This window comes from Lynx canadensis, chromosome A1 (genome assembly GCF_007474595.2).
Source record: "Lynx canadensis isolate LIC74 chromosome A1, mLynCan4.pri.v2, whole genome shotgun sequence".
In the NCBI taxonomy this organism is placed as follows: Eukaryota; Metazoa; Chordata; class Mammalia; order Carnivora; family Felidae; genus Lynx; species Lynx canadensis.
The window spans coordinates 203477856-203501439 of NC_044303.2; the positions used below are offsets into that span (position 1 = coordinate 203477856).

The following is a 23584-nucleotide window of genomic DNA, read 5'->3' on the forward strand; positions in this document are numbered from 1 at the left end:
AACTTGGGGGTTTCCAGAGGAGCCTTAGACCCTAAACAGTACATCAGATATCCCACTGCCCTCTTTTTGGGTAAAAGTAAAAATCAGATATACAGATGTCTCTAGAAATAATGATAGAGCTTTTTGAGTCCAGCTGCAAATCAACTTTATCCTACACAGTAGTCTTATAGAGGTCACTGAAGCTTCTTTCTAATGGACTATTGCATGAGTTGCAAGTAGACTGAATCCTAGGTCTCTCCAAGCAGGTTACCAAGGTTAAATAGGCATACAGATTTTGAGCTCTTCAGGAAAAATTAAGCAATCCTTCTCAAGTACATACTAGAAGCTACGTACACACTATGACAGTGACAGAATTGGTGCCTGAATTTAAAATGCCTAAATCATAATCAAGTTGCTTCAGACAGAGAGAAAGAGATATATATAGGCCTGCAGGCTTTAAATACTTGGGGGACAGTCTGGTGACCAAATAAAGGAAGTCTCATGACAAAGTTGTATTTCCTTTAAAAATACTAATCTCAAAAGGGAAGTCTAAAAACTAGGAATGTTATGTGAAAGGAAATTATGTACACAAACTTGAAGAAATGTAATAGGTTGCTGTCTCTGATTAGATATATGTTTTATCATGTACCAATTACTACACTAATTGTGGACAAACAGTTGGGAGAGCTATATCTTCTAGTCAGAGCTATTCCATCAGGAAAAGATGTGAGAAGAAAATATCCATGTGTTCTCCAAAACACATCAAATGTATTTTGTTTAAGGGAAGAGTCTTTTTCCAGTATATTCATCCAGTTTTATTGCATACTTTTTTATTTGTATTCATTTTATCATCTATGCAATGAGACTAGTTTGGGGGCTTTAATTAATTTTTTCAAAGCGTGGTCTCATGACCATCTGTATTTGCAACATCACAGGAATGTTTCTCTTTTTTTAAAATTTTTTTAACGTTTGTTTGTTTTTGAGAGAGAGAGAGAGAACCAGAGTACAAGCGTAAGAGAGACAGAGAGAGAGTGAGACAAAGAATCCAAAGCAGGCTCCAGGCTCTGAGCTGTTAGCACAGAGACTGATGCAGGGCTTGAACTCAAGAGCCGTGAGATCATGACTTGAGTTGAAGGTCAGACGCTTAACCAACTGAGACACCCAGGTGTCCCAAGGGAATGTTTCTCAAACTTAAATGTGTATAAGTCATCTGACGATCTTTTTTTTAAGATGTAGACTCTGATTTCAAAGGTCTGGGGTAAAGCCTAAAATTCTCTTCTAATAAGTTCCTAGGTAATATCTATGTTTTTGTTTGAATAGCAGGGATTTATTTTCAAAGTGTATATGTGTATGTATGAGTGTGTGTAAATTCACAAAAGCAAATACATTGAGGGAATCAATCTCTGGAGTTAAGCCTGAAAAATCTGTAATCCCAAAAGGCAACCTCACCCCAAGTGTTATAAACAATCAAGTTTAAGAACTTCTTGGTTAAATGAACTTAAATGTCTGAGTTCATTTTCAGCTGTAAAATTATCTGGATCTAGTCTCACCCTGATAGTCTCTAAAGTCCTAAATTGAAGCGTGACATATTCTCTTACTCTACAGGGCATCTGTGTTGCTTGAGTATCAATGACTTACAAACATCTGCCAAGCTCTCTGTCACGAAATTCAAATTTTAATTAGGTCTGATCTTTTGCTATAAGGTCTAAGATAGAACCTTTTGTACTACCCAAACTTAGGAGATTCTATCCAGATGAGGCACCAAACCTCAACCTGATACTTTTTTTAGAACTCAGCTGAACAAAGATTCCAAGAAAATAACATCACTTTTTTTCTTGCCCCATCACTGGCTTTTCTGGGATGACACCCTTAAATTCACTCAGAGCTCCTTTCCTGCCCCTCAACAACATCTCAGTTCTTTACAGGAAATGTTTACCTAATAAATTCCTTGCATAGCATGTCACACAGAGTAGGTACATTATAGCCTAGTACATTAGTTCCTTCCCCTTAAAAGATTTCTTCTTTTTGTTACTGTTATTCAAATGTTATTGAATATTGAGCATGACAAAGTAAACATGATAATTTCTCATACAGCATAACGATGTTTTCTAATTTCCATTTTCCATTCCTTATAGTACAAGCAAGTGGAACAATACATGTCCTTCCATAAGTTACCAGCTGATATGCGTCAGAAGATACACGATTACTATGAACACAGATACCAAGGCAAAATCTTTGATGAGGAAAACATTCTCAATGAACTCAACGATCCTCTGAGAGAGGTAAGATTTCTAATCCTCGATATCCATGGTACATGGTCATGGTTTATTTTCTCTTTTCATGGCAAATCTTCAAGTCCACGTTATGACACTGCTCAGGAGAGGAATCAGAACCCAGTGCTTTGCTTTTCTTCTCCCATATGTTCTCTCATATACAGATTCGATTGTTCAAAAAAAAAGTACTGGAACATTTTTCTTCTAATTATGACTGTCAGAACGGTCTTATTTTCTGTATCCCTAGTCACAAAAATTGTTTCGTGTGTCCTCATTATCTATATCTTTTCAACCTTACTCTCTGTCATCTCTTGCTAACTGAACTGTTTCTTTATCTTCTTTTTGATTTCTATTCTCTTCCATGTTCATTTTACCTGTTTATTCCTTAGACTCTGATTATAGACGAACCTGACCTGTTGCAAGTAATTCATTTCCTATTTCCTCATTAAAACACTTCAATGTCATGGTGCGTGGGTGGTTCAGTTGGTTAAGCATCCAACTCTTGGATTTGGCTCAGGTCTTGATCTCATGATTTCGTGAGTTTGAGCCCCTCATTGGGCTCTGTGTTGACAGTATGGAGACAGCAAGGAGCCTACTTGGAATTCTCTCTCCCTCCCTCTCTCTCTGTCCCTCCCCCGCTCATACTGTCTCTCTCAAAATAGACACACTTAAAAAAAAAAAAAAAAAAAAAAACACTTGAATGTCAATAATCCCCTGTTTGCCTTGCATCTTCTTTCCATACCTCCCCAGAAGTCTTCTGTCTGCCCACTTGAATATTCAGGTCACTCCTGACCAAAGGAATATTCACATAATTGTTCATATTTCTTATAGTGCTTTTCTTTCCCTTCTTTCTTTTACTACCAACCTTCTCAAAAGATAGCTGTGTAATCATTACACTGTGTACACTGTGGTTTGATCTGCACTTCTTTACCAAAGTTGTTTCCTTGCAAGTTATCAGAGACCTGTTACTCATCAAAGCCTTTGCCTTTGAGCCCTTGGTGGTACTTTTTAAAGTGTTAACAAAACACACATCCTGAATCTCTTTTTTGGACTTCCTTAACACTGAACCATGAATAAGCCATTGGCTTCTCATTTTGCATATCTTAATCTGTTCTTTTTAAATTTATGTCTTCTTGCACCTTACTTCTGTAAATTATGAGCTCCAAGTTCTTGCCAATATGCTGTTTTCTTAAAATCTACATGGTATATATAATAAGCTATGTAATATAGTCGTTATCTATCATGACTAAACCATTTTTCTTTTGAAGTGTTTCAGTAAATGTTTTAGTCATTCTCTCAAGTCAATTGGAATGTAAAATTATAGTCTTTTTGGAAACTTTCTCTGCTCTGCACATCCAATCACCAAATGCCATCAGTGCACTGTAGCAGTACATCCCACTGTGCCCTTGTTGCCTTCCCCAGTGCCTTGGCCCTAACCTTAGTCCTCTCACATGGACAGTTGGCACCGTCTCCTTACTTTGCCTTCCAGTCTCTGGACGGTCTTCTCTAACTGCCACTTAAAACATTGCTGCTAGATTAATCTTTTTTTTTTTTTTTTTTAATGAGGATGAACTACTCATTTCTCTCCTGAGAAACTTTCTCTCTTTACATACAAAATTAAATCCAATTTAGCCTCCCCAGACTCGTATTCCAGCCCTTCTGTGCTCTGGTCCCAGCTAAATTTCCAGTTTTACTTTCCCTGCTGCTCCACATGTTCCAGAGTGGCCTACAGCCAAACTGTGCAACTTGCTGTTTTGCAAAAATCAATTATAATTTCTCACCTTGCTTCATATGGTTTTCAGAAATGTCGCTCATCTGTTAGCAAAATCTAGTTCAAATAATATTTCTTTATTCATAACTTGGTTTTGATTTTCCATGCTAGATTCGGTCTTTCTTTTCTTTGACCCCCTAATGCACTGAGTCTACAGCTTTTGTGGGCTCCTTATCCATTCTGTCTATGTTATCATTATTGCTTCACATTTGTTTTCTCCACTTTGGTCTTGAAAGTTCCTTAAGACCAAAGGCTTATCTATATTTTAAATTTCTCTTGAAATCTCTAGTGCATGTAGCATATATCAAATGCTCAATAAATATTTTCATTGCAACTAATATCTTTACCATTTATAACCATTCCCAAGCTTCTGCATCCCCTAAAAGTTATTCGTATTTTTTTTTTTTGAGCCTTAAACTATCAATTAAGAGTTTGTCAGTAAAGGAATTAAATATCTGCTGTTGATTAGCTTATTTTCTTTACAAATACCTCAAGTAAGACTATCACAAATTGTTTTGCTTTGGGAAACACAATTCAAACTCCATTCTTTGTTGTAGTTTTAGAAACAAAATAATGTATAGTTTTCTAAAAAATATATATCAGTGTGCTTTGGTTTATCTCTTTGTTGGATTACAGAATTTGCTTTAAATTCAAATCCCCTTCATTGAAAGGCAGAAGCTCAGGACACTGGAGCCAGGCGGGGTTCTCAAGGGCCCAGAGGAATTCAGAGGCAGGATGGGAGAGGCCATAGCAGGGAAACAAAGGTAACCAAGAGACAGTATCAGAGATTAAGACCAAATCAAGACAGGAAGATATGATAAAACTAAGGATATATTTCAAAGAAGCAGGAAAATGTTAGGATTCCAGCGTAAAATGTCATTGAGGGAATACGGAAAGCGGACAGAAAAAGTGAGTGTAAAAATGAAGCCTAAGAAGTTTCATGCTTAAATGGGAAGCATTCCCCTGTGCTGAAGATACTCATTGTAGTGTGAAATCAGAATAACAAGTGCATCTTCTTAACCATGTGCATTTTATTAACTACCCTTCCTCTTGCCACACATTAATTTACTCTGATGTTCAGTGGAAAAAATTCACTTTTCATTTTTACCCACTACCAAACATCCACAGCCATATGAAGACATATGTCCAATTTCCTTATATTTTCAAACACCATGGTCCAGAGTCTTGGTGTCTTTTAATTCAACTTCTGAAGTTCACTCACAGCTTTTCTCCCTGCTTTTGACCTCAGTTCAAACGGATACTATCACATGGCCACCATACTGACTGATATAGAACACAAATGTCATGACTCTACTCTCTTCCTAGAACCTGATCATGATCTCCCATCCCCTGTAGGAAAAGTCCAAGATCCTTGACATGGCATATGAGACGCTCCATGCCCTGCCTTCATCTTTACTTTTTTTTTTCATTAACACTTCATCAACAGGAAACTGTTCATAATTTTCTGGGGAAAAGAGAAAGTACTGTGAATCGTCTCATTGCCTTTCCTCATGCTACTCTATCTTCACTCCTTTCTACTCAGCTTACCTTCCACTTCCCACTAAACACTCTTACCACACGTGAACTTCTTCGTAAATTTTTCCTGACCGCTCTGTCTCTAACATTGTATTTATCATTTGTCGGTTTATTGTTTGTCTAAGACTATGATTTTCTTGAGGATAGAGGCTATGCCTTAATCTTTATACCTTTATTGACCAACGTATAGTAGGAACTCATCAAATATTTACTGACTGAATGGCCTTTAACAGAATTATGAATGAAAAACAGAGTAAGAATTGTGACTACTTAATAAAAATAGAGATTTTGTAAGTGGAATCATGGTGTGCTCAGACACTTAACACCTTAAAAACGTGAAAACAATGTTCTGCATTTGTTCCCCTGCTTTTCAGTTTTTGCACTTCTGGTATCAGAATCATGCAAAAGCATAAATTTAATGTTATACTGAGGGAAGACTTTATTAGAAAGGAAATAGATGGGTCAAGAAAGTAAGGAAACACATAGCAGAGAGATAACAAGAGTCATTATTCAAATAAAACATGAATCTAAAAAAGCCAGAGAAAAGTTCAATAAGAACAATGAGAAATACATCTTGCTTCCTATTAAATTAGAGTGTTATATACCCGCTGTATTAAAGTCATCGTGGTAGATCACGAGAAATCTTTTTAAAGTAATAAATTACATTATTTCATCAAAAGCTTCATTCCAGTTAGAAGATGAGGCATCAACTTGGCAAAGGCATATTTTGGTCACTCTTGTGCTCTTAGTGTCTAGAAAGTGCCCGGCACATAGAAGACATTGAATGACTGATCCCATCAATGTCAAATGAATGAAAGTAGAATACTTGGAAGGGGAAAGCTAGATTATTTGATATGTATTTTGTGACAAAAGGTAAAAATATAAGATATGTATGGTATACACCACACACCATATAATTGCTATATAATATATATATATATATATATATAACATATATAATTGCTAATCATATGTTCAATTTTGAGTCAACCACCATTTTATATTGCAACAAGAGTTTTAACTTAAAATACTTTATTGTACAGAAGGCTCATTTTTATGAAACTATGTACCCTAATATGAGATGCTAATGTATACTAAAGAGCAGTGATTTCTACCCTAACACAAGTCAGAGTACTCAGGAATGCATAGAAGTGAAAGGTAGGTCAAGCCTTCAGACTCTCAAAAACATATGCAAAAGACCTATTGAGTAAAAACATAAAATGCAATGTTAAGGAATGTGAAAATTATTCTATATTCATAACCAATTAAGCCATTATTATGTTTTATCCATTTCATAGCCCAGTTTAATTTTTAATGTGTTTGAATACTTTTAAATATGAAGACCCCCAAAGGTGTAAAATGGCGGAAGGAATTTCTTTTGCATGACCTACGATCTTAACAAAAATCTTATACCATGCATATGCAAATTAATTCAGTTAGCAGTTACTACAAAAACACTACTTCATCAAGTACACTCTTTTGTTTCTATTTCTGTGTCATGAATTAGGTGATTTATCTTTTCATATGTTGAAGACAAATTTAACAAATATCTGGCTCATTCTTATTGTCCCAGTCTCCATAAAAATGGTACCTTCTCAAAGAGGCCCTCCTTGAGAAGTTTATCTGAATTCGTTCTCTTGAAGTCCTTCTCTGAACATAAGCCTTTTTGCTGGGTACATCCACTGTATTGTCTTGGATCCAAGAAGGCAAGGGTTTTGTCTTTCTTGATTTCCACCATAACTTCAGTCCCTAGGCAGTATATATTTAATAACTACTTGTTGGATAAGTAAACGAATGCAAAGAAAGTATTAATCTCACACTTGGCAAATCATCTCAAAGAATCATTGATTGTTAGAGCTCAGAGAGAACATTTTGTCAACAAAACAGTAGTGTTCATGTGGATAAAAAGTGATGCCCAGAACTATGAAGTGCTCTGGCCATAGAATTCTCTTAATACCACTTTCCATTATAGTATGGAAAATATGGTTTCTCAGATATAACAAAAGGATGCTGGTATCTTTAGATTCCTCCATGTTTTTTTATTTTTTTTTAAGTTTATTTATTTATTTTGAGAGAGAAGGAGGGAGAGAGCATGCATGAGTGTGTTAGGGACAGAGAAAGAGAGGGAGAATCACATACAGGCTTCACACTGTCAGCACGGAGCCCAACACGGGGCTCGAAATAGTGAACCCTAAGATCATGACCTGAGCCAAAACCAAGAGTCGGATGCTTAGCCAACTGAGCCACCCAGGCGACTCTGTGATTTTGATTCTTGTGTATATACGATATGCCAGAAGGTCCTATTTTGCTCGTGGATGTTTTTACTTTTCACTTTCTTCAGGGTATTTTTATTAGTGATTTAGTGCAGTCAGGATGGGATAAGGGGACATTTTAATAGAGTATCACTATAGAAGGTATATAGATACTCTGTAAAATTTCTATAACCTAGTAACATCCATAGAATAGACAAAAATATTTTTTTTAAGATTCTGTTCCTAGTCTTACTAGAGTGTTGTCAGTGGCTCGTGAAACAAATGTTGCTGGTCTCCCTGTCCAAACCGAAGTAGGAGCCACCTCATGAGGTAAAGATGGCAAATGAAGTTGCATGACCGTCTTCAGTTAGGCCACTATGGCCTGAGCACTTGGCTCCACTACAATGTCAGCATTCTGAGGAGGGATTGTAAAGTCATCTTAAAAAATTATCTTCATTTCACTGTGAACTAAAATACATGGACCAGAACAACTATAATTTTCTGAGAAAAACTTTGAGATGGTACACAGAAACTTGGCATTTCAAATTAAAGCTATTATTTTATGATGTATGTATGCATTATCTATAATCTTCGATCTCTGGTTGCTCTGTGGCTGTGTCTGGTCAAAATTCTGAGTCTGCAAAGCCCAACCTAAGTGATGTCTAGAAACCTCCCCTCCCTCCAGTTGTTATTTGACCTGGCTCTACCTAGAGAGCTTTTGCTTCTCCTTCCATTCACTTATAATATGCTCCTATTTTCCCATAACTGCTCCGTATTCGGTTTTATTGTTTTGAATAGTTTAAATCCCTTTTATGATATGCTCAGTGCCATTAATAGTCATATGTATACTTTCAGTTGTACAACAAATAATGAATGAGAAACTACTACGAAGGGGCTATGCAGCATCACGGTTAAGAGCATGGCCCTGTTTCCACCAGCCCCATTTAAATCCAGCCCCACAACTTACTATATGTATGACTTGGGTTGTTTAGTAACTTGTATGTATTTCCCTTTCCTCATTTTTTAATGTGGATGATGGTGAGATTAACTACTTCATAGAGTTGTTATAAACATTAAATGAGTGGGGGTGCCTGGGTGGCTCAGTCAGTTAAATCATCTGACTTCGAGTCAGTTCATAATCTCATGGTTCATGAGTTCCAGCCCTGCGCTGGGCTCTATGCTGACAGCTCAGAGTCTGGAGCCTGCTTCGGATTCTGTATCTCCCTCTTTCTCTGCCCCACCCCAGCTCACACTCTGTCTCTGTCTCTCTCAAAAAATAAACATTAAAAAAAATTTTTTAAAGATTAAATTAGCAAAAAATATAAAAAATTAGAAATGCACCTGGCACATAATAAGTGCACAGGAAAATTTAATTTGAAGTATTACTCTGATCCAGTGAAGAATAAGATACAGTCCCAGCTGTCATAGTTCTTGCAGCTTAGTGAAAGACAGAAATTTAAATAATCAATTATAACTGTATACGAGTGCCATGAGAGGGTTATTCAGAGGATGTTAGGCCACACAGAAGAGGGAGTGTCCATTCTTATCATATGTCTCATTTCTTCTGGAATGTATCCAAACGATCTGCTAATAAAGCCTTTCCTTCATTTTAACAGCCAGCTTTCTGGAGACAATGTCTTAGCATCAAAATTTGGCATTGAAATGTTACGATCATGAGACTGATGAATGCTTTAGCAAAAGCAGGCAGTATATTTAAAACTAAAAAAACTAATTAGAAAAATCCAGTGAACTATACCCCTCTGCTTATGGGAGCCTGTTGGAGTGTGTACAAAGTAAGAAGGTCTATTTTTAACATGATCAGATTTATACTTATTTGATTAGAGCAAAATGGCAAACTTAACTGTCGAGAAAGAGGTTAATGCCCTTCTGAGTCTGTCTCCAAAGTTCAGAACTGATCTATTTTTAAACAATGGAGTGTGAAGAGCCATGGGCTGAAAATAGGTACAGATCATGTGTCCCAGTAGAATATAGGACGTCAGTATATTTCATTTTCACAGAACATGAATTGGGCTGAGAGTATAATACTGTCCTTCTGACCTTTAATTTGTTGAATAGACTGTTAAGGAAGAAAGCATAATCTGCATGCGTATTTACTTAGAGCAATTTGCAATCATTTTTTTTTAAAGTACATACTTGTTGATTTTTAAGATTCCATCTCTAATGTGTTTAGTTAAGATTAACTAAAACAGGCTAGACTCTGAATTGTAAAATTATACAAGGATCTTTTTAATTATCAGATATTCGTGTAACAGGCACAATAACAAAAGGCTAGAAAAATTCTTCAAGTGGCCTGCTCATGGTCACATTGCCAAACAAAGAAATTGTGTCTTTTTCTCTCTTTTGGTGTAGAGATTTTTCTCTTGCATCCTTAGTTTCTAGAAAACAAATAGACAAAAGAAAATTATCAGTTTCTTAATATGTGCAAAACATTGATCCAGGCATGATGGGAAGGTAAATTGTACAATATGGTTTAGTCTCAAAGTGCTTACCATTATGCTTGTAGACACAAGATATAAATACATGGGAAAAAAATAAACTATGAAAAGAAAGTTAAAGTACTTTACTGAAAATACAAGACATGTAAAAGGTTCATATATGGTTAATTGCCAGAGAAAAGCTGACACTACATACTAAAATTCTAAATGGATTGAAGGCTTATGTGTACAATCTGAAACCATAGAACTCCTAGAAGGAAACACAGGGAAAATGCTTCTTGATGTCAATCTTGGCAGTGACTTTTGGATGTGACACCTAAAGCATAAGTGACAAGAGCAAATGTAAATAAATGGGACGACATGAAACTAAAAGGCTTCTGCACAGCAAAAGACACAATGAACAAAATGAAAAGCCAGCCTATGGAAGGGAAGAAAATATTTGCAAACCACACATCCGATAAGAGGTTACTATCCAAAATGTATAAGGGACTCATACAACTCAATAGCAAGAAGATAAGTAGTCCAATTCAAAAAATGGGCAAAGGATGTGAATGGATTTTTCTCTCCAGGGCGCCTGGGTGTCTCAGTCGGATAAGTATGACTGACTCTTGGTTTCAGCTCAGGTCTGATCTCTGGGTTGGTGGGATAGATCAAGCCCCATATCCTACTCTGCACTGACACCATGGCAGCACAGAGCCTGCTTGGGATTCTGATTCCCTCTCTCTCTGCCCCTCCCTTGCTCACATGTGTGCAGGCATGCTCTCTCTCTCACACAAAATAAGTGGGTAAACTTAAAAAAAAAAAAGTTTAAGATATTTTTTTCCGAGAAGATATTCAAATGCCCAGTAGGTACATGGAAAGGTGCTCAACATCATTAATCATCAGGGAAATGCAAATTAAAGCCACAATGAGATACCATTTCACGTCTGTTAGAATGGTTGTTATTAAAAAGACAAGAACAAGTGCTGGTGAGGATATGGAAAGAAATCAGGGAGATGGGAAGAGGGGTAAAGATAACATGTATTATGAGAATAAGGGAGAGCCAGACTACCGGGCCTTTTCCTTAATTTTCCCTAACACTGGTCATTACCTCCCTTCCCCTCCCGAGATTTGTCCAGTGGCATTGTTTGTTTCCAGGCCTTCAAACATTAGTCCCATGCAAGATTGTATAATTCTACTTATATGAGCTTCCTGGAATAGGCAAATTCATAGCAACAGGAAGTAAAATAGAAGTCACCAGGGACTGAGGGGAGGAAGACGGGGGGAGTTTCCAGACTTTTTGCTGAGAGTGATGGAAAAGTTAGATGTGATAATGGTTACACAACATCGTGAATATGTCTGTGAACCGCACACTTAGGAATGGTTAGAACTACCAAATAGCTAAATATATATTTTATGAAAATTTAAAAAACTAATCTTATAAAATAGCACCCAATCTTGTATCTCTAGTGTTGATCTTCAGAGCCATTTCCACCTCCCAGCTGCTCTTATCACCTGAATACCCCAGAGGCTTCACACTCGATACAAAAATAAAGTAAAATCCTTTCTCGGTAGAAGTAAATGTTTTGGATTTTTATCCCCGGACCAAAGAGCTCAGAAGTTGTTGCAGTGTGTGGGTTGCGTTCCACATCACTTCAGAGTGACCCTAACTGAGTCGTGTATACATCTTGCCCCTGCCCCTCCCTCACTTTCAGAGCCGAGGTTCTCCCATGTCTTGGCAGATATTCAGAAGGGAGCAGTTTCCTTCTTCCTGCCACACTTTTACCAGCCTAACTTGCTCTAGTAGTTTCATAGTACTAGTTTCTAGTACTTCATTCTAGTAGTTTCTTCCATAACCAAATACAACAGATGGCGTAGCTTAAACAACAGAAATGTGTTTTGGTTTTTTTTTTTTTTTTCTTACTCTTTTAAAGGCTAGAAGTTCAAAATCAAAGTGACAGCAGATTTGGAGGCTTCTGACACCTTTCTTCCTGGCTTACAGATGGCCTCTCTCTCTGTCGTCCCATGGTCTTTTCTCTGTGCTATTGTATCACCAGTGTCTGCGTGTGTCCCCATCCTCTTCTCCAAAGGACACCAGGAAGATTGGATTAGGGCCCACCCTAATGAATTCATTTTAACTTGATGTCCTCTATTAAGGTCCTCTTTCCAAATACGGTCACATTCTGAGGTATTAGGAATCAAGGCTTCAAAATATGAATGTTGAGAGGATACAATTAAGCCCATAACACTTGGCAATACATGCAGTGCTCTGTGCAAGTCCAACCAAAGTGACATGTAAATGAATGTTCAGTGCAGCTTAGGATGCCTGCCTGGTTTAGGGGCTGGCCTGATTTCCTCCCATCCTTTGCACATGTACATGTATCATTATACACACATCATTTCTATTACTGAGTGTTCATGATGAAAATGAATTTATGGGGGTTTTATTTTAAATTCTTCAAATATAGGTTCTTCTCCAATTCTCCAAACACCTTTTCTCAAGATTGAGTCTTCTACTTCACTTTACTATCTGCTGGTTCTGTTTTAATAGTATTTTTTAGTTCAGCATATTTCTGGACATCTGGCTGCTTTATTTGCTATATTTGACAGTTCATGTCAGTCTGTGTTTACCGTGTCAGATACCTTAACACTTATTCTACAAACTATTCTTACAACTTGCTTTCAGCTTGCGAGCCACTGGAGCTGTATTCTTTTGGAGTTTATACAAATCTTTCCAGGGCTCCAGTCTGGGATACCACACAGTAGGGCTGAGATACAAAGTCTCCAGTGAATGTGCATGTTGCCAATATACAATTCCTTGATTTAGGTTTGTTTGATCTGCTTCTACCTCTTTTTCTTTGCTTTATGATCAAATTTAAGTGCATGTTAGAATTTTCTGTCATTTGCTGTCATTCTGCCTGGTACCTAATGGAGCAATATGTTCCTGTGTTCTGGAAAGGCAAATCAGTGGGACTATGTTAAGACTAAATTAATTTCAGACTTCATTTGCATTCATATTATAAGGCTTAAATGTGATTTAATACCTCAAAACCAAATTAGATGCCTATGAGAACTGTAACAACGGAAAACATTAAAATGTTTGAATTTGTACATCTCAGAATTCGTCTTGTTCTGATTCGTCCTTTACAAGCAGGCAGATTTCATTTAAGCCACTTAATCATAATTGGCCATTTGTATATGCAGAGATTTTAGGCTAATTACCTTTAACATAATTTAAAGAGACTATTAATCTGGCAACTAATGATATAGCTGGGTTTCAAAACAAGTAATGGTGAAAAATGTCAGTATTTAAGAGGCTATTGCAGACTATTTCTCTGTATTTTTATTGGGTTTCTCTTAATATACCTATGATTAACACAAGATATTAACCATTAATCATGGAATTTTGTTTTGCCATTAAAAAGGACAGCAATGAGGACCATGTCTCAAAATGGGAAATATTTTATATTATAAAAGTGGGAAACAAGAAACAAATATCGAATGTATATTATGATTACACTTATGTTTAGGTGAACAAGAGTTTGTCTTAAGAGAATACACAAACACATTAAATCACCCTTATTAAGGAGATGAGAATACAAAATTTTTTTATATATTTTAAGAGATATGTGTGTTTTCATTTTTTGCAAAGATTTTTTTACATGCAGCTGTTTGGTAATACAAAAATGCTTACTTACTTTCTCCTTTAATAAAATGGAAAACTACAATAAACTAAAACCGAGGCATCCTGTATTAATTCATCGAATCTCATTTTTCTATTTCTAAACCCTTTAATTTCCCCAAAATAAATACTAGAGGCAAGTATTCCTTAGCTTTGTAGTATATTACATAGGTTTTGAGATCCAAATTAATTAGGAGTTGTAATAAAAACTTTCCTTAAAAAAAAAAACACAGATGATCTCAACCACAGAAATAGATTATCTTAAATTTTCCCTAACAGAACATAGAAATCAAGGGAAATGCTTTCAGTTTAAGAAATTAAAGCAGTATCTAACTTGTAGTCAACGTTTGATAAATGTTTAGAACATTTTTAAGCATTAAGGTCTGCTTGTATGGGCCAATTTTCTTATGCATGCAATCAACCACCTTGCAATTTAGAAGGCAAACCACCAGATCAGTATAAGCCAGTTAGGAATGCTGGGGGAAATTGTTTTTAAATTTCCCAATGTGTTTCCTTTTTAAAAAAAAATAATGGAATGTGTATGTACAATTCACCTTCTGAATTTATTATATCAATAGAGCACCTTTATTATAAGAATCCTATATTTTATTCTTGATGATAGCCAGAAGGGAATTTCACTGAGTCTACCCTAAGAATTTCTTGTCATTTTCTTCCTCTGAACCTCTGCACTCACTTTAACTTTGGTTTTTAATAAACAGTCCCCAACTCAACTTTTTCTTTTACCTGAATTAGTATCCTCTTAACCAAATTACCTTGAACCTTTTGTTTCTTTACAAGTTTATAAAGTATATAGTCTATACAATTCGTTTGATCTTTTTTTTTTATTTTTTTTTAATTTTTTTTCAACGTTTATTTATTTTTGGGGGGACAGAGAGAGACAGAGCATGAACGGGGGAGGGGCAGAGAGAGAGGGAGACACAGAATCGGAAACAGGCTCCAGGCTCTGAGCCATCAGCCCAGAGCCTGACGCGGGGCTCGAACTCACGGACCGCGAGATCGTGACTTGGCTGAAGTCGGACGCTTAACCGACTGCGCCACCCAGGCGCCCCAACAATTCATTTGATCTTAACCAACATTGTTTTTTAGTAAACTATAAATTACAGTGGTTAAAACAGATAACATTGAGTGAACTTTGTTAAATGCTTTACTTGTGTTCATTTAATTATCATAATCTTTGATAGAGTTGCTATAACCTCCATTTTACAGATGAAAAGATTAAGATTTGAAGAATCTGAGTCACTTTCTATGGGCACAGAGCCAACTGGTTTTGAAATCAGAGATTGAGTGTGTGCATGCACACCACCCCCCCCCCACACACACAAACCCATATTTATTTTACTACTTACAATTATTTTCTACAGAATATATACATGTACATCTTCCTCCCTCAACTAGGTATAAACTTTCAGATAATTCTTTATTTTAGGAACCATAGTTTCTAAACCTGACTGCTTATAACTTGGAGTGTGTTATTAAAAGTAGAGATTTTGAATCACATCCCCTAGAGATATAGGTTCAGATTCTTTAAATTTGGATTTGAGCCTGGTAAAATGTATTTTAGTGAAGTCCCATAAATATGTCCACAGGATTATCATCTTCCTCTAAAGAGTAACAGGGAGGAGAATGTTCTCTTTGGCAGGTCGTTGAAGCCTTTTTAAAACTGATGCTGTCTACATGAGAACTATGATGAGAGCAAGGACCCATGGAATAATCCTGAATAGTTTCTTTTACTTTCCAAGAAAAATAGCTTTTCTTTATATAAAAACTTGTTTTATTTTCCAGGAAATAAAGGCATTTAGATTTAGATTTTTAAAAATAATTGCCAAGTGCACAGCCATCAGTTTGCTATCTCACAGTCAACAAATGTTCATGTCAGGATCTCAAAATGTATAAATTTCAGAAGAACAAATTATGGTTAATACCAAAACCTTCAGGGTTTTGGTAATTTCAGATATGTACAAAAGTAAGATGTCTTCTTAGAATCCATCAAAATCCTGAGTTAAAGAGCTGGGTTGCCCAACAAACAAACCATGGTTCTTCCCCTTACAAGTATGCGGTCTTTGGCACATTACTCAGTATCTTCTATAAAATGGGGTAGTAGTAATAATTAAGGTATAGGAATTTTGCAACAATAAAATAAATTAATACTTGTAAAACATTTAAAGCAAACCTAGAAACCAGCAAGAACTCAAAAAATATTGTCTCTTATTTTTATAATGTCATTCTTAAAATTATCCCTACCTTAAAAAACAAACAAACAAAAAACTAACACATCCACTGACTCTAATTCTTACTAGTCAAGGCAACTGAACTGTGGGGAAAAAATAGGACAACATTAGCAGCACTCTTTTATAGGATGTTCTCGGTGATAAAATGTCAGTTGATATAGATTTGACTATATTTATTTACTTGTGTCTAAAGTTACTATAGAAGTCTATATGTCTGGATGCCATCGGAATGTCTAATATAAGTTCTTAGAAGGAAGGTCTTGTGTGTTCTGCAGAGTCTAAAAATACAGGGTGTGTTGGGTGTAGGAATTTAGCAATGTAACTGCAGCTCTGTTTTGTTAAGATTACTCTGTGATTCATTATTGTAATGATGGTAATTACATTTATAGCTACCGTCCCTAAAACATTTTAGAACTATACCATGTAGAATAAAATAATGTAGAATGGAGGAGATCTAAATGTTTCACAAAATGGAACTTTCCACAATGATGGTTAAATTATCGGTAAAGAATTGTAGTGCTTCAAAGAGCACTATTCTTTAAAATATTACTATTTTTTAACAATAGTCAAACAAAATATTGCTTAAGCTCTCCCAGGGTCTCAGAATTTGCATGATTCCTAAGTGCTGATTTATGGTAAAAAATAATACTTAGAGAAGAAATCTCCGTATATCTCAAATCCCATTTTCCTGATTGTCATAAACTTAAACAAACTGGAATCAGCTCACCAAAAAATATATATATATATGATAAAAGATACCACTAAGAATGAAAAGGCAAGCCATAGATTGGGAGAAGATATTTACAATGTATATGCCAACAAAGAACTCATATCAAGACTATAAAAAGAACTCCAACAGCCGGAAGAAAATGAGGAAAACTTGACTGGGCATTTCACCAAACAGGATATTCATCTGATCAGTAAGATACGAAAATGTGCATAACAACATTAATCATTGGGGAAATGTAAAATAAAACTACAAAGAGAAAAAAACTGTAAAACAACGAGATCTCTCTGCGTACCTATTAATGGCTAAAATTAGAGTGATAACATCAAATTTTACTATGGATATAAGACAATTGGAACTTATATATTACTAACATGTAAGAAAAATAACACAGTCACTTTAGAAAATTTTTGGTAGTATCTACTAAAATTAAATACAAGCTTACCTTATCACCCAGCAATTCCAATAAAAGGTAAATAAATATTCAAGAGCAATCAGTGTGGGTGCGGTCACTGTGGAAAACAGTAAAGAGGTTCCTCAAAAAGTTAAAAACACTGCTGGGTATTTACCCAAAGAATACAAAAACACTAATCAAAGGGATACATGCATCTCTATATTTTATAGCAGCATTATTTACAATAGCCCAAGTATGGAAGCAGCCCAAGTGTCCATCAGTGGATGAATAGGTAAAGAAGATATGTACACACACACACACACACACACACACACTCTCTCTCTCTCTCTCTCTCTCCCTCTCTCTCTCTCTCTCTCTCGAATATTATTCAACCACAAAAAAAAAGAAATCTTGCCATTTGCAACAACATGGATGGAACTAGAGAGTATAATGCTAAGAGAAATAAGTAAGTCAAAGAAAGACAAATACCATCTGATTTCACTCATATCTAAAATTTAGGAAACAGAACAAATGAGCAAAGGGGAAAAAAGAGAAAGCGACAAATCAAAAACAAACTCTTAATTATAGAGAACAACCTGATGGTTACCAGAGGGGCGGGGGAAAGGGAGTGGGAAGATGGGTTAAACAGGCGATGGGGATTAAGGAGTGCATTTGTGATGAGCACCAGGTGATACATGGAAGTGTTGAATTATTATATTGTACATCTGAAACTAATATGACACTGTATGTTAACTACCTGAAATTAAAATAAAAACTTAAAAAGCCAAAAGAAAAAAGAGAGAGAAATCAGTGCATATGGCACTTCAAGAATGTTCATAACAGGTGTATCTTAATAGCTTAAAACTGAAAACACCCTAAATGTCATGAAAAGTAGAATGGATAAATAAACTGTGGCAGCGTCATAAAATGAAATATAGGCTGAAATATAAAAAGAAAGAACTATCACCACCCAACAACATGGATGAATCACACAGAAGCAAGACACAAAAGACTACAGAGTATATCATCCCATTTAATCTGAAGTTCACGAGCAGGTAAAACTTTTTATGGTGATAGAAATCAGAATAGCTAGGACCTCTGGTGTGAACTGGAAAAGGAAATAAAGGGAAACTTTCCGATAACCCCTATATGGGGATCAGGTGGTTATACATTTGAAAAATTCACTTAAGATTTGTGTTCACTTAAAATCTGTGCTCTTTACTCTGTCTATATTATACTTTAAAAAATATTCTAGTCCTCTGTGACTAAACAATGAACAGAAATAATTATGACATAGGAGAGCAAAGCAAGACAAAACAATGCTAAAAAGGAAAGACTTTGATATCTGAAGTAAACAGACATGGCAAAGTAGAATCAAATGCAGGATTCTTCACTGTTTGTTGTATTATGTTTCTATTTAATAGGTAAAAGTGTTCAAATTTGGAATTTGAACAGATTTGTCTGTTTAAATTACTCAGTTGTTTAATTATGTAGGTATAATCTTATAGTCATTTAGTTTATACTTTGGGATTAATTCAGTACCACATCATTTACTTTGTTACACAAATTGTTGAAGCTTTAGCCATTGGTGGCTCTTTCATTTAGCCCCTATGAGTGACTCTCATCATTGCAGGATTTTTTTTTTTTGGTTGATGTTTGTATTTGTTTGGTTGGTTGGTTGGTTGCTTTTTAGTACATCTGTACTTGTTACTACAAAATGCTTTGGGAAGAGGTAGCTACATTTTTTTAAAGTGTTGATAGTAAGCTTAGTAATTTGGAGTGCCTTATTATGGTCAGGGCTACGTCTGATTCTCTTAGGAATGGAGCTTTCCTCAATTTAAAGCATATGGTCAATACTCTTCATTCAGGCCAGACATGTTGCTAAAATAGCTCATTATAACAAGTGCCATAAAGAATCTGGATGGAAATTAGAGATATTAATAACTTAATCGTGTGTCTTCCTTAAAGTCAATGTGCTTATAAGGAACTGTGATTGATGGAGGAGGAGCTTTAAAAGTCTTGTTTTACATATGGAGAGATATTAATAACTTAATTAAATATGTTCCCTAAAAAATGTGCTATAAAGAAATATGATTGATGGAGAAGAGCTTTTAAAAGTTTTGCTTCACTTCTAGACTCACATGAGTGTTTCCATTAAACTATATGCCCTCCAAGCAAGCAACTTTCATGAGAGGAGAGAGGGCTTTTAAATGCAAATCACCTTCTGTCTAATCACATTTTTTTTCTTATCAAATACTTGTTAGAATTTACAGTTTCAAACTGATTGTAGTCACATTGGAGGTAAAAGTTCCACAGGGAGAGAGAGAAAATTAATGGATTCCTTTAAGCAATAGCAATAATATGAAATTATCCCCACAGTGTTATAATCAAGGCAGTCACAATAGGTATACCTTAATATGCAGTGCATCACAGAAAAAGAATTATTCATATAAAGAACAGTTAAATTGTTTATAAAATATACTTCCAATTATTTTCTAAAAGAAAGCATAAGAGAACAATGAAGAGAAAAAAATTGTGTAGTTTAAGTCAAAGAACATAGATAAAAAGATTCTCTGCCTTATTATTTTTATTTGAAAATTCTTATTTTCTCTGCAACCTGACTTATTTTCACTTTCCTACACAGTATTCTTCTGTCATTTTACATGTGGAATCATTAATTCCTCAATCAGTCTGGTCCTTTTAATGACCTACTCTGTCTTCCTTCAACTCATGTGGTTAGCTTGAGTACCTTGAGTGGTTCACCTCTTATCTTCATGACATTTTGTTTAGAAGTATTTTGAATAATAAAAAACATGTTTTTTTATACACAAGAAACTTGTTTCTCAAGTGATTTTCTTGAGAAAGATTTCTAACAGTTTTAAGTAAATACTTACCAATGGGAACAAAATTCGTTTTTGTGAGCACTTTTTTCCACGTGGAAACTCCATCTTCCTTCTTTCCTTCCCTCCCATCTTTCCTTTTTTCTTCCTTTCCTCCTTCTTTCCACCTTCCATACATGCATGCATGCATATTTACTAAGGACTTACCATAGTAAGGGCTGACCCCTGCTTTAGTCCCACCCCCACCACGGCACTTCAGCCCTAGTTAAAATTGACCACGAGTCAATGGACAGCCACCCATGGAGTCAGCTGTGCATTATTTAGGCTTGGGTGTTGCATGTAATATCTTTCTCTTGTTTTTTGTTGCTATGTTCACTGTTTGCTTGTTACAGCTGACATTTAAATATTTTACCATCCTCCATGAAGCCTCACCATTAGAGACTCTTCTTTGCTCTGCTGAACTCCAAAGATATGATTAAGGATGAAATACCTTTTTTTTTCTGTGATGGACCCCAAATTTTGTGCTCTCTGTATCAGCTGGAAGTTGTTGTGGTTTTTTGGGGTTTTTTGTTTGTTTGTTTGTTTGTTTTACCTATTCCAAGATAAGGTCGGGTCATTTTATAAAACAAGATTGAGGAAACTTTCAGAGCACCTGGGTGGCTCAGTCAGTTAAGTTTCTGACACTTGATTTTGGCTCAGGTCATGATGTGAGGGTTCTTGGGATGGAGCCCCATGTCAGGTTCTACATTGACAGCATGGAGCCTGCTTACAATTCTCCCCCACCTCTCTCTTTCTGCCCCTCCCCTGCTCTCTCTTGCTCAAGTACGTGCACTCTCTTGCTCTCAAAATAAATAAATATTTTAAAAAATTAAGATAGAGGAAACATTTTTCCCTCAGCCTTACTCTATAAATTTATATAATATATTTTCCCAAAGAAATAATTCAGATCTCAGCCTTTGCTACTATCTCCAAATATTTTTGCCCTTTTCCCATCTTTTAACAGGGTTTCCTTCAGTTTGTGTATCTCTTAAACGAGATCACAAATTCAGGTTTAACCCTTTTCCCTTGGGGCTTATTGGAGAAGAAAGCTTTGAGAAACGGCATTGTGGTAAAATTTAGATTCCTATTGTTTATCCTTTTACATATCTAACTTGCAAGATTAAAAATAGTTGGTCCCATATCTGTATGTTAGCCTAAGGAGATAGCACTGTGTATAATCTGGACCAGAATCTACAGAATGAAATCAAATATGTAAGTCTTCTAATTGAGAATTGCTTGGTTCCAGAAATAAAACAAACAAACAACTTAGGAGAAAGAACATATGGCCCCTCCATTCCAAGACTTCCAAAGGAAACCAAGGAGGCCTTGAAAAGAGTGGTTTTCTGATCTATCCCAGAAACAGATTGAATTTACAATAATAGGTTATAGTTAGATTACAGCCTTCTTGGGTAACCTTTCTCTGCACACTCCATTGTCCTCACTTTAATTTGAATAACATTAAGAAAAAAAAATTCTGTTGTCTGGCAACTGGGCCTTTGTTTCAGAATTCTGGTCAGTAGGTACAAGTTAGATCATTCAACAATACAGCGGAGCACAGGAGCAGCAATATAATAGCTAATAGGAGGTAGTGTGGCTTCTTTTCTTCATAAAATAAGATCAAAGGGAGACTGAAACTCTTCCACATTTGAGTTCTAATTTTACGTAGAGTATAGCAAAGGGATGAGAAGGTATAAAAGATAAGATGTACATATTTAATTCACATTTACTGAATGTTTAATATATATCTATATGATACTAGGTGCTGCGAATATAAAATTCCAACACCAAAATAAACCATGATTTCTGGCTTTGAAGAGATATGCAGATTATTAGAATTTATGTATCTTTGGTTCTGAATTTAAATTGCAAAACTGTGCTATATATAGATTTTAATTTAAGTGTGCTTATCTCCCTGATATGATTAATATCTCTCTTAATATTTCTTTACTCTTGCCATCTTTAGGAGATAGTCAACTTCAACTGTCGGAAACTAGTGGCTACAATGCCACTGTTTGCTAATGCGGACCCCAATTTTGTGACTGCCATGCTGAGCAAGTTGAGATTTGAAGTGTTTCAACCTGGAGATTATATCATACGAGAAGGAGCTGTGGGTAAAAAGATGTATTTCATTCAACATGGCGTTGCTGGTGTCATCACAAAATCCAGTAAAGAAATGAAGCTGACAGATGGCTCCTACTTTGGAGGTTAGTGGGGAAAAAATGCAATTGCGATGAAGTATAAGTTGCTTTGCTTATGTCTCTTCATCAGAACTTTGGAGATGTCAGAATGCTGATTTGTGGCTTTTGTCTATGAATTCGCATTTGAATTCCGATAAAAGTGTCTATAATGGCATGTTTTCACATTTCAGTGTCACACATTTAGTGCCTGTACATTTACCACTGGATCACTTGAAGTATCTTTTTATCTTCACAAACTGAAACTGATTAACAGTGGCTTCAACCAGATGGAAAGTGTATTTTTTCTCACACGGAAATCCCAGGAGGATCAGATGGCTCTCCCCAGGACAGTTTTCAGGGACCCAGATTTCATTTATTTTATTGGTCTGCCATCCTCAAGAGTGTTTTTCTCATTTATACAAGAGGACCTGGTTCCTCTCCATTATGTTTGATATGGCCCGCAGGAGAGGGAGAGCGGCACAGAGGAATTGAAGAGTGAGCAATTTCTCTATTTAGGGGTGTGCTCACAATTGTCATTATCACTGCTTATCTATATCTGATTAGCCAGAATGTAGTTGCAAGAGTACTTCTAGTTGTATACTTACAAGTATACTAGTTGAGTGATGTGTAAGTCAGGGATCTCCAGAGAAACAGAACCAATAGGATAATATATACACAAAAGGAGAGTTATTATGAGGAATTGGCTTATACAGATATGGAGACTGACAAGTCTTATATGATCTGCTGTTTACAAGCTGGAGACCCAGAAAAGCTGATGGTATAATTTAATCTGGTTCCAAAGGCTGGGAACCAGAGGAGTTGATGATGTACATCCCAGTCCGACGGCAGAAAATGAGATGAGATGTTGGCTCAAGTAGTGAGATAGGAAAAGAGGGTTGAACTCCCCCTCTTTCCTACTTTTGTTCTGTTCACACCTCCAGTGGATTGGATGTTACCCACTCACATCGGGAGGACAAATTCCTTTACTGAGCCCACTGATCCAAATACTAATCTTATTTGGAAACATCCTCACAGACACATCCAAAACTTATGCTCAATCTGACCACCCCATGGCCAGTCAAGTTGACACGTAAAACTAACCATCACAAGTGGAAATTTTCCTTTCTAAAAATCTGAATATTTGAATTGTTGCCAAGTTTTACTATTAGAGGATATATATTTATATTTGTGCACATGTATAAAACTTGCCTAGGGGCGCCTGGGTGGCGC

The 23584-nt window shown here is 35.9% G+C and overlaps 1 protein-coding gene across 1 annotated transcript in view; it reads left to right on the plus strand.

The window, feature by feature from the left end:
• HCN1 (hyperpolarization activated cyclic nucleotide gated potassium channel 1) overlaps positions 1–23584 on the plus strand; it is a 390610-nt gene that overhangs the window by 317287 nt on the left and 49739 nt on the right. The window contains exons 5-6 of the mRNA XM_030330204.1: positions 2115–2261; positions 22141–22381. Coding sequence (XP_030186064.1) covers positions 2115–2261; positions 22141–22381 — 388 coding nt within the window. The remainder of the gene's footprint in view (positions 1–2114; positions 2262–22140; positions 22382–23584) is intronic.